General features: G+C 37.5%; 1 protein-coding gene across 1 annotated transcript in view; it reads right to left on the reverse strand.

Annotated features, from left to right (window-relative positions):
* Positions 1-1192: 1192 nt before the first annotated feature.
* Positions 1193-15265, reverse strand: part of KCNN2 (potassium calcium-activated channel subfamily N member 2) — a 76141-nt gene continuing 62068 nt past the window's right edge. The window contains exons 5-8 of the mRNA XM_040580531.1: positions 14528-14638; positions 11897-12024; positions 7154-7223; positions 1193-5272 (exon numbers count right to left, since the gene is read on the reverse strand). Coding sequence (XP_040436465.1) covers positions 4985-5272; positions 7154-7223; positions 11897-12024; positions 14528-14638 — 597 coding nt within the window. The 3' untranslated portion in view covers positions 1193-4984. The remainder of the gene's footprint in view (positions 5273-7153; positions 7224-11896; positions 12025-14527; positions 14639-15265) is intronic.

Below are 15265 nucleotides of genomic sequence, written 5' to 3' on the forward strand. Positions count from 1 at the left end.
ATCTGCTTCAAATAAAAGCCTGAAAATTACTGACCTTATGGACCTTCAACTGTATCACTATAATAAAGTCTAACATACAGCAGTATGGTCATGCTAATTCTGGCAACTGCCTCCATTTTAGCTTTCTCAAGGCATGTCTACACACCCTAGCCCAGACTATGCTGCACCTGCTCCATCTCTGTGTTGCACTGCCCAGCTGCAAGCCATTCTTGGCGGGGAGTCAAGTGTCTGCATTAGGCTCAGTGCTACACTAAGCCACAAGTCTTGAGCAGTTGCATAAATTCACAGAACTCTCCTGTTTATTGCAATCATCCTGTGCATCAGGACGTTCTTGAGAGACATGGCTTATTTGCTCAGTGCTGTGCAAACTCACTCTATAGTGAGTGACACCTGTGGTTTCTGGGCCAGGGTTGACATGCAGATGGTGAGGCACTCAGGTGGGTCAGAGCTACACGTGTGCACACTGGACCGCAGTGTCTCCTAAGCATCTCTTTTTCTTTATTCTCTCAGTCATGGAGGGGGCAAAGATCCTTATAGATACTCCCTACACGGTTTGGAGAAGAAAGGCAAACAGATGTTACAGCTCAGTCTTCTCTGCACCTGTGCTAATAGGTATAGGATCAGAAACATAAACCCTGATTGATGGAGGTAGGTTAGTTTTATTATGCATACATAAAGTTCCACATCATAAATGGTTGGCTCCGAGTGTGGGTAAGATCCTCCTCAGGACTGTACTGATAGGGCAGTGCTCTTCCTGGGCTACAGCTGGCTTGTACCTAGGTAGCCAGGAGTGATGTTGGAGGAAATTTGTGTCAGTTCCTATCAGAGCACATAAAACATGCTGATGCAGGGGTAAGCTTCTGAAAGTGAGACAGCGCTGTTAGCTCTTTCCTCCCTTCCCCTCTTTATTTGACTGCTTCTTACCAATTAATAATAATTTTGAGAGGCGTGGACCAAAAAGGCAAAAGGACTTTAAGGACTTTCTTTTAAAGAAACAACATGAGCCACAAAAAAATTTGGCAGATGAAGAGAACAGACATACTAATCAGAAAATCTTCCTTTCGTAGATAGAACTCACAAGAGAACAGACTTACTAATCAGAAAATTTTTCTTCCACAGACAAAACTAAGAATTTTTCGTTACTTTCGGTTAGGGGAAAAGAGCTTTCAGACAATATCCATTTGTAGTACTGATATGGGTAATAGGTTTTATTCTGAATATTAGACATTCATATTTAAACCATTTATTCTTTTATGCTTAGATACGCTTTTAAGTGTGCAGTCTATCAATTTGACTGTCCACATATGATCTGACATGGAAGGAGTCTTACAAACTAAGTGGCAGGAAAACTGTATGCCTATTACTTATCTTTGACTTGTAATGACGACAGTGATTCAGACTCAGTCTGGGGAGCCATGTTTTTTAAATAGCTCACAAGGAAAGGTATGGATTTCCAAAAGGCATTTAGAACTCCTAAGCCGGATGCTTAACTTTCAGATAGTGAAGCTCTTTCCATATCAGATCCATCCTTATGCAGCAGCAGGAGGTAAAGAAAGGCTGAGTTGCAGCAGTCTGTCTGGGTAGATCTGCAGGCTTACAGCAGATAATGATTTGCGGAGCTAGAGCGTTTGCAAGTATAATATCTGTGAATGTATTATTCTGATCCTGCAAAAACTTAAATGCAACTAAAAATTACTATTTAAATCAATGTACTTAGTTTTAAGCATAGTGAATAGGCCTATTCGTGATCTTACATTTCAGGCAGGGGATCTTTGCTAAATGTCATTAAAAATGCAGGGATTAGCAACAAGACTCCAAAGTAACTGATAAACAGAATCGGCGTCTGGAATGCAGTGAAAAGGAGAAATTCAATAGCAACTGAAAGCTGAATTTTCCTATTGGTGAGACTAAAGCAAGAAGCATATGAAGCTTTTAAACTGTAACATGGGAACTATACTGTATGCTATCAGAAAGATTCCTTTTCATTTGTAAACAATCTTTCAAAGAAAAATCTACGTTCAACTACACAAGCAGTTTCAGAGATTTGCTATAATGCTACTTTTTCCTTTTGGTGAGCACATATGCTGAGAACAGTGAAGAAGTTTAAGTTTTGGAAATAAAAAATCAGTAATGGAATTTGTGGTACTACAAAACTCAAACAAGGAAAGATTAAAAGGAATTTTGCATCAGGAGTAAGAAAATCAAAGCCATGTTGCTTTGTGGTCTCCTGAATATAAGTTTGTATCTGTCTTGTCTTCGACTGGATTCATGTGTTGTGCTTAAGTGCTTTTCAAAACCAGGTATTAGAAGAAAAGGATCATTACTACAAAAAATGCAGATAAATATTTGTAGTGCGCTTTAAAGTGAATTAAGAAATTGAACTGGAGTATTCCACGGTGTCACTATTGGTTGTTTGCTTTAAAAACAAAGACAGGAATTCAGAAGAATTTACCAGCTTGTGACAGAACCCTACTGACAGGGATAGTGCTCACAACCCTGCTTGCACAAAGCTGCTGCAAGAATTCAGCAGTTTCAGGCTCCTGAGTCCTACTGTGTAGAAGAAATTGAGAGGTTAAAGATGACAGTTGCTCTTTCACATCAGAATTCAAACCAGACAGATCTTAATCCAAACAGACAGACTGGCAAGGATTTTCAATGTGGAGCTAAAAAAGGGTCTTACAAATATAAAAAAAGGTATTGTAAAGCGTGAAAGTGCTTGTTCAAGCTGACGCGACAAAAAGGAATGTATTCATGCTACAGCAAGTGTATTTCACACACAATGATAAGAAAAATATTCTAAATTCAACACAAAAAATGGGAGAATGAACAAAAAAAAAACTTCAAAAAAAGAATTCTGAAAGTTGACTATTAAATTCCAATATTATTAATCACTACTTCTAATCCTGCAAATAATGTAAAGTGCGTGTCCTCATGACCACTCAAAATCTTGTCTAGCTTAGGACTGGACCAGCACAGTATTAGCATTGTACAATATCCATGCTTTCCTTAGAAAATGAAATTCACAAAAACAAAAGCAGAACCGCATATACATAGTGCTCATTATTTCCAGTCACAAAATACCACAGTCTGTAAACAAGGCACTCCAAAGGCATGCAACTCTCCTGCTCACCTAGGGGGAAAAATACTGCAAACTCACCACCTGTCTCAAGGAGGTGAAAAGTGTTAGAGACACTCCAGACCTTTTCATAAACAAGCAATGCCTCTAAATGCAACTGATATTAATCAGTTACACATTTTGTATCCCCAAAAAAGGCAAATGCTTTATTTTAAGTAGACCTGAAGTGTCTGCTGTTTTTCAGATTACGTATTTGGTTTTTGGTTTGGGGAATTTTGGGTGCTGGGGAGAACAGCTCTTCTGTTTCGTCCAGCGTGGCTCATCCCTGACTTTAGTATTACATAGTATTAGATACTAGCACTAGTATCTTCCCTGCCTGCCACTACTGATCAGAACTCACAGTGTCTCATGGAGCAATTGACATTTCTTTCAATATGTATTTAGTACATATTAATATTCCTCCAAAACAGTCAGCTTGTTAAACTTAGCTAAAGTTTCACCCTTGTCTGGAAATTGGAGGGGGTGACTGGTATGTTTCATAAATAGCAAGTACTGTAAGATATTTCATAAAGTCAAATAATTTCCTGTTTATAATTAGGAATTGTGAATGCAAGTTGTGTGTGCTGAGCATTGAAGCTTACTTAGTTTTGCTACTCTGGAATATAAACCAGGAGAAAAGTCAGCCAGAACTTTTTCACAAATGTGTACACTATGCTTTGTGGTTTTTTTTTTTTTTTTTTTAAGACAGCAGGAGACATTATTTGTGCATGAAAGTACCACAGATACCCCACTGCCATAACTGTAATCTACAGCAGGTTTTTTTACAACAGTTTTGGGAAATATTGCTAAAAGTGTCTTGCTACGCTCGACTGCATAGCAGAAATCACGGGGAATACCCGAACGTAGTATATACAGAACACTGCTGCCATCACACAATTGTGTACACCACAACCCTGTGTGCCAGTCATTCACTCCAGAAACATGAAACACCAAAAAGGGAGTGGAGAAAGAGTAGCAATCCAAGACTTTCAAAATCCAATCATCGTTAATGGGAGACTTCCAGCTTGAAAGTGATGCTTCCATCTGGACATCCTTACCTGGCATAACTTTGAGACTCTGAATAAACGAACGGGACTTTACCTGTGCTTTGGGCATGCCAGTAGCTTTACAAATAGTCAGTTTAAAAGATCTTTGCCATGGGCACTGCATAAATAATTTTATATACATAGATATATATGTATATATGTTATCTATGTATGTGTATACAAACACATGTTAAACAAAAGCCCCAAGAAGATTTAAAAAACCCGTATCATACTTTATAACTTGTTTTCTAGGATAAACTATATTTTTAATTATTCACTTTAGAAATTGAAGCTGTCAGTGACCTTTTAAAATGACTATACATATACAGCACACTGTTGGATGAATATTGATTTTTTTCCCCCTCCACTGCAAGCAAAGTTTAGAGAATTAGTTTTCATAGTGAGAAATAATTAAGCTTCAATTTTGTTCCCTAAAAGTTTATAATTAGGCCTTTTGATTGTGAGCTTTTTTTTTTAGTTAAGTCCAAGTAACCGAGCAACTATGTGCAGAAATTAACCTTTTTATTATATTATATACTGCAGTAGTAAAGTTTGTTTGAAGTGCATGAATAAAAAGTTAGTGAAATTACAGGAGGAACAATCTAATGTAGCAATAATAGGTGCATTCACTGTGCATCTGAGAGGAGGAGGGGGAAAAAAAGAAGTTTTTCACCATTTTGGCCTAAAATGTGATCAGGTTTCCAGGATTCTGACATCAGAACCCAGATAACACTGTTTAGAACGATAGGGCTTTACAATAAAAGCTAAAATATTGACCATATGATGGCAAAAAGTTTTTATTTTGTGGTTAACTTATTCTCTTCTAGCTACTCTCTGATGAAGTTGGTGGTGCTGTGGAGGATGATCTCCTTCTTCTTGACAAAGATCGTGATCGTTCAGCACTGTAGGCAACATGCTTATCATAATTTTGTATCTGAGCCTCAAGGAAATCCCTCTGTTGCTGGCTGATTGTCTGGCTAATCAGTCCAGGGAGAGCTTGAATGCTACCGATTAACGTTTCCAGTTTAGTTTCTAGAGTGACAATTCTCTTCTCAAAATCTTCGCTTCTTTCATTTAAGTCAGAAATCATGTCATACATGATGTTTTGAGTCTGAAAGTAGAAGGATGTAAACAAAGGTTTAGAGAGATCTTACAAATATTGTAACAAGCAGCATAACTCTACAAAGGTTTGTAAATGGTTTTGTGCTTCACAAAAATCCCCAAGAATATGAATATTATAACAATATCTAGTCTTGTGAACTAGTTTTCATTGTAGACTCAGAATAAACTTTCTACTAAATTTGTTGAGCAGAAATGTAATATATTTTGAGTAGCACCTTAGTTGTCAAGGTCTAAATGGATTAGACAAAAGACAAGACCTCTTCTAGAAGTTCAGGTGCTTAGAAATGCACTTTGTGAACAGTCAGTTGTGTAAGCCACCAGCAGACCAAAGCCTCCAAAGCCATGACAGCCTTGACTCCCCTGTATTTCCTCTGGTTTTAAATACCTTCATTCTTCTAAGCAGAACACAAATGTTCATTTGCTTTCTCCTTAAACTGACTAGGTTTTCTTAAACTGGCTGTATTAAGAGTAGTTGGGTGGATTGTTTTTGAAATGTAGTGCAAAGAGTAAAAGCTCAGTTGTATGCTTCTCTGCTTCTGCATTCCCCAATCTGTCTGCCCTCCATAAAACAGTATTTGGCTACAGCAAGTATATAGGGTGTACTTTAAAATGCCATAGTGGTCAGTAAAAATGTAATCCGAAATGTGTTATTCCACTGAGACTTGAAACTGGTTACAAATAATGACTCAATTTCTTCCTCTGATAGACTGAGACTTCACAAATTAAAACTGGATGTAAATCAGTAGAATAACTGGTTGAAGTTTATAAACTATCCAAAGGCAATGAAAATTAATTGAATGACTGACTGCCTGAAGTGTCAAGCACTTCAGCATCAGATGAGTGTCGATAACCCATTTCTCTGCCCACTGTTTCAAGATGCTAGCATATCCCTTGATAGCAAAGCAGTCTACATTTAATAGTATCTGAAAAGTCCTCACCAGTTGCCAGGAGCATTAGACTGAAATGTATTTTCAGCAACTGTGGTTGTCAGGTGGTTCTTTAAAGCAAAAGGGGAATCAACACTGAATAATTTAATCTTTGCCTTGATACACTTTTAATTGAGGAGGGGGTTTAGGTACATGAAGAGGTGTACAAGAAACCCTTAGGAAAAGTCCATTAATGCCTCTAATGTAGTAAGAACGCTAATCAAAGTAACTGTCATATACTGAGGTCTAATGTGAAACCTGGAATGCTATCAGCTCAGCCCTCTAACTCTCTAGTTACTGTTTTATATTAATAAAAAATCCCAGCAACAACAGACAAGCCGTTTGCAACTGAACAGCCTCTTACCTCATCTCAATTGTCTTAAAAAAGATCCATAAAGTCTTATTATGTACTGGCAAAGTAGGCAGCTATTGTTCATTTAAAAAATTTAAACAAATGCAGACCTAAACCTACTTGTTCAAAGTCACTGCTACATAAGACAACAGGAATAGAAAACCAGAACCTCTAATTCCAGTCTGCATGAGAGCCTGTGTACTATGGTCCCTCATGGCACAGTCACTGACACCGGACGGGAAATCTCTTCACTATGCAGCACTACACTACTACAGCCCACTCGCAGTTCAGCATTCACCAGCACCACTGCAGTCACTTCAGGAGCTCTCAGAATCAGCCTCTGAATTCTTCAGTTGTACAAAAAAACCCCACCAAACAACCCCCCAAAATACAGTGCATTCAAACTCTGGCCAGACCCATAAACAAGATGGTTTATTTAGTAGGTTTTACCACAAAACACACACATCTTTTCATTTTCTACAAATAACAAACTCATTAACAATATTTGCATGTATAATGCATAACAACTTCACTTATAAACTCTTCATTTTGAAAGGATGCACGTTAAAAGTAACGGTAATTTTCTACTAACCTTTGCCAGGTCCACCAAAGTGTTGGCTTGATCATTCAGTTTCCTTTGTTCCATTTTTACACTTCTTAATCTAAAAAGTGCAATTTTAAGTCAGATTTTTTTGGTGTATGTGTCATCTTAGGATTTCTAAAAAGCATGCACAAAACTTATAAGAGCAAATACTGCATGGACAATGCCTTGAGTACTTTGTGTAAAGTCAGAATTGGTTATGTGCCTGCTACAATGAGAAGCATGCTTCTTCAACACCGCAATAAAGAAAGAGCAAGGAAATGTGATGTCCTTGAGAATACCACTTGCCGTGGTCAAAGTTGAATTCAAAAAGGGAGGTAACAATTTATCCAGGCTATATGAAAGAAAGCCAAAACATTCCTCAAAGCCTCAGTATCGTGACAAGTAGATATAGGAAGAAACATAGAACAACTGATTTTTGTCATTAATGTTGTATCAATCAAGAATCTTCCCATGCCTACATGACTAGATACAGGTATTAGCCCTGTTCTGTCGGAAATGGACTGGGTTAGCAGGTGTTTGAACCTGATGGAAATACAGTGATAAGTGAGTTTCTCATTACTTTAAACAGAACTTCCATCTGACCAGCAGCTAAATAACCAACTTACTTGCCAATACATTTGATTTTCTTACATAATCATGAATCTAAATGTGATTACATTTTAAACTTACATTAGACATTCCTTTTCAATGCACGATTTAAATTACAACATTGAAAAACTATGAAGCAGCAACAAGGGTATGTTTTTCTCTTTCAAGCCTATCTGTCTGCATCATTATTAGTTATGTGCATTCTTTGAAAGATATATACATGACCCTTCTTACATGTTCCCTGAAACAAAGCCCATGTTTTTCAGGTTAACTACTAAAGGGGTGGTTTGTAGATGCAATGTTCACAAACAAGCAATTTCTCCCTTAAGTGCAAGTTATTTGTTCAACATTTCCCAACAGAGGAATACTTGGAATTCCAATGACTTTTCCTGTGGCTGTTCTAAGCAGGAAATAGCATTTCTCAAAACCAACATATCAGTTTTAAGCAATGTGTGATGAGATGCCATGCAGCCTACTAGCATGTAGGGCCAACCAAACCAACCATTTGGTTAGCTGTCAAATGAAAATAAGTTTGGCAGCATTTTGTGGCAGGTGGATTGCTAATGCATACACTGCCTTCTTTTCAGGGATGGTGTTACTTAGAAAACTAGTTTAAAGAAAATCTTCTTGAAGATATTCCAAAATCAGGAAGTTTTTGTTCCTGTCTTTAGATACCAAGCATTTCCTTTTGTATCTAGTCTAACCACCATGAGAAAGTAAATTGTGAAGAGTGAAATAGCTTTTAACACACATGGAATTAACTCTGTTAAGGTAGAAATCAATTGTTCACATAAAAATGACATGCTGGTGGCTTGTTACTTGAGTGTCATATGCTCTTCTTCCCCTAGAGACTTCCTTCAAACCACAACATAAATGCAGACTGTAGGAATGGTGCTTTCAGGGGCTATGAGCTGCAGCTATTCTAAAGTAAAAAGTATGGAGGTGTCTCCCAGGTATGGAGCTCTATCATTACAGTCTCAGAACAGAATAATTACTCAAAGGTAAGCATGAAATAATTTGACTGAGGAATGATAACCCTAGTGTTTTGGTGCGCAACTCTCAAGTGATTTGCAGAATATGTGTTTTCTGCTTTTCTGAAGATTCACTGACTCATCTGTTTGCCAGTTAGTATTTGAATTTTAAAATTTCAAGAAATCCATTGTTATTGTAGCAACACAAGTACCAGTGACATCAACATGATAATGCCCCATGTTAATCAACCCAATACCTATCACAGACCGTAAAAATGTATCTCTAGGTAATGGCAAGTCTTTAGCTGCAGCAGCCAGATTTAACAAAAGCTGTCAGACTTTCATTCCTAAATTCATTAAGAGAAAATATGAAACATCTTGATTTTATGAACTTCACTTATCACAGCAAAAGATCATGATTCTGGATCGTGTTTCCATGGCAGCAATCAGACCACTGAAGTTCACAAATAAAGACTATTTATTGCATGCAGACAGTGGTAAATTCTGCAAATTTAGAAAGGAACAGCTTATACAACTTACTTCCGAGCTCTATTTTCATTTTGTTGAAATAAAAAGACAAAACAAAAGAAAAGAAACTGTAAAATATACTAAAACAACCAAATGAGCACAGTGGGCTCGATTCAGCAAGTGGAAAGTCCTAGGGAATTGCTACTTCTTTGAGGTGGAGTCTAACTCGCATTCATGATGAAGAAACCTGTAATAGCTGCAAACCTTTCCATTAACTATTATCTGTAGATTTTCTTATTCATACAATACACAAAAGGCCTTTTAATAGTATCATTCAGAGTGATGATTTCACCTTCATCTTACTTGGTGTGCATGAGAAACAAAAAAGACCCAGACCAGCTGAAGGCAGTTTATTGCTGTGACCGTGAGTTTGAGACTGCTACCATGATCTGCTCTGGCTTCTTGTATGAAACTGTCCCTGAAACTTCACTCTTTTTATTTCGGTCTTTAGTGAAATGGTTGGAAAGGCGAAAGGAGGGGAAACAATAAAAACCTAAGAATCCAGAAGGATAGAAATGAGCCGTATACTACCATGAGTCACTTGAGTAAAGTTTGAAGACGTAAAGGGAGAAAAAAATCATTTGCACTCATCTACTCCACTACAGCCAGGAGAAAGCAAACTGCTAGAGCAATGTTTTCATCCATGGCACATTCTTCAGCATATTGAGAAAACTATCCTTTTTTTTTTTCTTCTTCTTTTTATTACATACAAAAGTTTTGGGAATGGGATGCAAAGTGCTAAAGAACAGAGGGAAATGCATTATTAACATAGCTGTTCAAATTTTGGCTGGCACAGCTAGGAAAAAATTACTGCTGCCACCTTCTCCACCCCTGCTCATTAGTGAATTTTAAAGGCAGGTGCAGAATAACACTTCCTATCCTGTGAAGCTCTTCTGGTCTTGACTGATATATAAAGCTGCAGATCGAGCCTGCTGTGCTTTTTAGATTCTTCTCTGAACATGTGCACGCACACAAACACACACAGACACACAAAATAAATAGCAAAGTTAAAATATTAAGGAATAACCTTTGCAATCAAGGATTCAAGTCCAGCAAAGGATGCACAGGACGTGCCATCCTCTATCCCAGAACCCCTGCCACTCCTCTCTGCCTCCCAATGTTTTAATCTAAGCAGGATGACCAAACTGGGAAAACATACTTCATATAATCACATAAAAATGCCTTGACTTTTGTTATCTTTATATTCCTTCAAGTATTTCTGCAGTATCACAGTAACATTTAATCCTGCAAGTTTGCTAAATACAATATAGTGATAAAGGTTTATAGACTACTTCATATCTTAAGCTTAGCTGCCCATTGCTTTAAAACATTGCTATGAAACAGAGAAACAATGACTGTTAGCCTAGATTTATTAATAGGAAACATGATAACCTGACCTTTCCTTCCCATTTTTCCTTCAAGATGACACATAGGTTTCTTTTTTCATGATGGATGCTTCCCTCGCATCTCCCACAGGTTGGATCAGACACAGACCCACACTCAAATGCTATCAAGACATCAGTTTGAAATTAAACTTACTCAGTTTATCTACATCTCCCCAGTATCTCGTGGGAACTAATTTCATAGACTGCACAAACAGCTGCCTCAGGCTGGATGGGGACATCGAATATAGCAGACAAATAGTGGCATGGGTCCTGACTATTCTTCAAGAAGAATTTGTGGTTCCTGGGAACTGAAGTCTCCATGTAGTCTAAAGAAGGGTAACTGAATCATTGTGCAACTCTGCTGGTTTTGATGTACTTTATGACAAATATGTATTATGAATTTTAGATAAATACTTATTGTCTGGCAGTACTGTAATTCAACTTAATCCTAACACTGGTTACAGTTATCTGGCTTGTTTTCAATTCCTTAAGGTTTCAGTAGATGGGAAGAACCCATCTCAATCACGCCAGAGGTGCTCAAAGGTCACACACAGACTGTTGGCATATACTCTTATTTTCTAGGATGGATGTCAGGGGTCATAACTGACATACCAACATTCAATTTTATGCACTGAGAATATGTGGTAGAGAGAGGCAACCAATGGCTGTTGGCCTGTACAATCTCACTTGATGCATATTCTTTTCATTAAACACTACATACATACTCATAGGCTCTCTTATATCACATAATTATTTTATTTAATTAATTTAAATTATTAAAATAAATCTATTAATGCTTATACAAATTATATAAAAATAATATATAAATTAATTTAAATTACTAAAACAACTACTACAAATGAAACTTTTTCATTTTCTTCTGTCTGTTGTAGCTTGTATCTTACTACCTGTAACAACAAAGGACAGTCTCAGTGGCAAAAGACAAGAATAGTCTTACATAATTCAAGAAGTGTGGGAAACTTCTAAAAAAAAAGACAAAAAAAGTTTTATTTACCCCATACTGGACATACACAGCCAGTACACTTCTTAATTTTTCCATAAACAGGTAACAGAGTAAAACTACAGCTTCGCCTTAGAGAAAAATCAACCTCCAGAGCAACGTTCTATGAAGGGGGGGAGGTGGGGGGACAAGGGAGAGGGCAGGATGCAACACAGGGACTAAGAGTAACTATGTGCGAGAGGGAAACTAAGAGAGAGAAAACACCTGGAGAGGAAAACCACAGCAAAATAGTACTTACTGATGAATAGCTTGCAAGAATTTGCGTTGATGTTTCCTTACTTTCGCATGGTCTATCTTTTTAACCAGCTTTGTGTTTTTATAAATTAACCATGTTTCCCTGAGTACATTGGCCGCTGCATTTTTCACCTGTTTAATGAAAGAAAAACACCAGGCTGACAAAAGTACCATTATGTCATGTTTTCTCTTTTCTGGTATAAACTCTTGCTGAAGCACTTAACAGCCTTGCGTAACTGTGGGAATTGGGTACATCAGGAACCTGCGGCACTGAGGGCAGAAAGCAATAAATGGACCAAGGGGACTGCTGAGCAATTTCTGTGTTACTTATAAATGTGACAGTGGGACCAGCTCTCTTTGCATTGGGGAATAATTTGTCCCTCTTTAAACAGTTAGCACCATTTGGTGTTTATGGCAATATAAATTACAGTTAGGAAACACCAGTGCATTATCTGTATGATAATTAATTATATGTATTTAATAGGATCATAACATTTCTTTTATTCTTGTTTGATGATTGGTACCTCTTCTTAGCCATTTAACAGACTTTAAATTTCCAGAGCTGTTCGAACATACTTTCATTTTTCTTTGAATTTTTATTCTTGTTTATTTTTTGCTGTTCTCTGAGAAGATAAAAAAAAAATTGTCAATTAATGTGGCCTATGTTCTACTTCATAACTGCTTTGAATTTTTTTTTTTGAAATGAGGTTTTCCCTACATTGTTAAAGGTTAGAGTACCTACAGTTCCTTCTTAGGCCCTCTAAAATTTTCAAGAATGCTTGAAAACAACTGACAAAGAATTTCAATGCAAGGTTGATTAATGACAGAACAACTAGGTTACTTGCAAAGGAAAACTGTCCTTACTATACGTCTTTATTTTCTCTCTCTCCGACTTTATATCATGCCAGTCACTGTAGTGTCGGAGCTAAGTCAATGTCTAGGTAAAGGCATCGCAGGAATGTCATGCAGTAGCTCTTCCCAGAAAGCGCTCCCCATCTTGTACCTGTAGAATTGTTGGAGAACATTGGTTCTGACTTCAGTGGAAGCACAATCGCATTTTAGAGACCTCCACACAATCTCTACCCAGTGCTTGCATTTCCGCAAGGTATGGCTATCATCAAGCTGTGGGAAACCTCTCTAGTATCTGTGTAACTAATTTGTGACCTAACATGCATCTCAGATTTGTTTGCTTGTTTGCTCTTCATGTGATTTGAGTTTCATGGCTTTGAACCTACCAAAGCAGCACTTGGATACAGTATTAGACTGATATTTAGATTTAGATGAAGGATAACTGAATAAAGTAACCTTTAAAAGACACAAATGTACACTAGACTCAAAACCTGGCCAATGTTTACAAAACTTTTTTCCATCCTGAAAGACATTCTGAACTCAGCTGTCAGATTAAACTAGAAAAGTGCCTGCGTTAGGAAGGAACAAATTGTTGTCTATGGTCTACTATCAACAAGACCTTAACTGACTATAATAGGAGTGTAGATATACAAGCTTAGATAGACATCTCAAGTCACCTTTTATAGCTTTGTAAGAACTGCCTTCCCACTCATCCTTAGTCTTTCCCCACTCTGACTGCTTAGGGGAGGTACAACCTGTTAGTGGTGACCAGCACAGAGACGAGGGAGCCAGCACAACCATAGCGGTGTACTGATGTGTCCTGGACACCAGCGCATAGAGACGTGACATGGCTTTCCACAGCAGAGGACCTGTGGCAGCACACCACTGCGCAGAGCTGTACCGAGGCAGCCAACCTCCTTCCTTCTGGAGCATGGCTTCCAGCTCAGGCATCAACATCCCTCTCCTCGTGTCAGCAAGGACAGGCTCTGCTGAGGTCCTGTGTAAGGACCTTCCCCCCCATACTGGCTTTTCTCAATATGGAAGAGTGAAGAAGTTGAGAGGATTGAGTAGCTCCTACTCATTTGCTTGTTCCCTCAACACTGACCTGTTTATTTCAATAAAGGATTTTTATTGCCTTGTTTGCCGCATTATTTCATTTTCCAAGATGTTATTACAATTTAAATTGTATTTCATATGGACTTTTAAAAAATACATTTTTTATGAATTCCAATGATTTATAAAGAGGTTTTGAAATAATCTCTTCTAAAAATATTATCTACATACATCTTCCAAGGCACTTCAGTACTGTGTGCCACTAAGTGATCCTCGTGTTGAGTACACAAAGCAATTAAAAAACCTGTCTCACTCAGAAACTATGAAAGTCTTTTTCTTAAGAATGTCCTTCATAGCTTTAGATTCTTGTGTATAACAGGCATTTCAACAATTTAGGTACAAAAATGTCATATGTTCTTCTCACGTGCTGCATGAAAGTTTTTGTAGTTTAATATAATAGTCTTTAGCTTCACAGCATTTAGCTGTTGGTTATATCAATTATCTTCCAGCTGTAAGGGCCCCTCATAGAAGAATATTCCAATCCTCCAAATCTGTTGAGAATTCATGGTTGCCTCAATTCAGAGAAAAGCTCAAGGCATTCGACTCCTTCTCCTTGCAAAATCACACCCGTGGAAAATGTTCAGTAGATCAGAGCAAGAGACTATTTAAAACAAATACAGAAATAAATTAACACACATTTCCTTTACAGTTGCAAATATAAAGTGTGACTTACTCTTTTAGTTAGCTGGGTGTCCATCATGAAATTATGCACATGTTTTTCAGCTTTGGTAAGTTCTAACTTCCTTGCCACCACAGCTACCACCAGTGCAGTGCACCCAGCACCCTGAAAACAATAAAATAAACCCTCAAGATGTTACTGCTGCATTTTGCAGAGTTTTTAGCGGAAGTTTCTCCTTTGCTGTAGAAGTCTGACAGGCATCAGGTGATTCATCCCTGGTAAACAGAGTGAACACGTTACAGCTATTTCAGTTCAGAGTAATAGGAAAAGTTAGTAATTACAGGCTGGTAAACTGTCAAGGCGTCAAAATAATTAATGAGCAGCAACATTTAAAAGTTCTGCTTTTTTTCTGCAGGGGCTGAAAATTTGAACACATCCCATTTCTAGTGCATAAACAAAGGGGGTGATCAAAACAACCTTTAAACTCCAGAATATTAGCAAATAAATGCAGAATACCTGTTCTTAACTAGTGTCTCAAGGTTACAGCAAGTGCTAAAGAGGAAATAAGATTAGATTAGTATTTAGCATACAGAAAAAAAAAGAAAAAAATCTTAGGATTTTCTGTAGGGCCTAAAAATAATAATAAGTTTAATATTTAATCACTTTAGTATACTTCCCTGTTGTTCTCCAAGTCCTTCAATGATCTTTTCCTATAGTATTTCTTCTTATCTTATTACCTTTTAAAACAGCACACATACACAAGAACATTTCTTCTAAACGTGGATGGAGAAA

This window comes from Falco naumanni, chromosome Z (genome assembly GCF_017639655.2).
Source record: "Falco naumanni isolate bFalNau1 chromosome Z, bFalNau1.pat, whole genome shotgun sequence".
In the NCBI taxonomy this organism is placed as follows: domain Eukaryota; kingdom Metazoa; phylum Chordata; class Aves; order Falconiformes; family Falconidae; genus Falco; species Falco naumanni.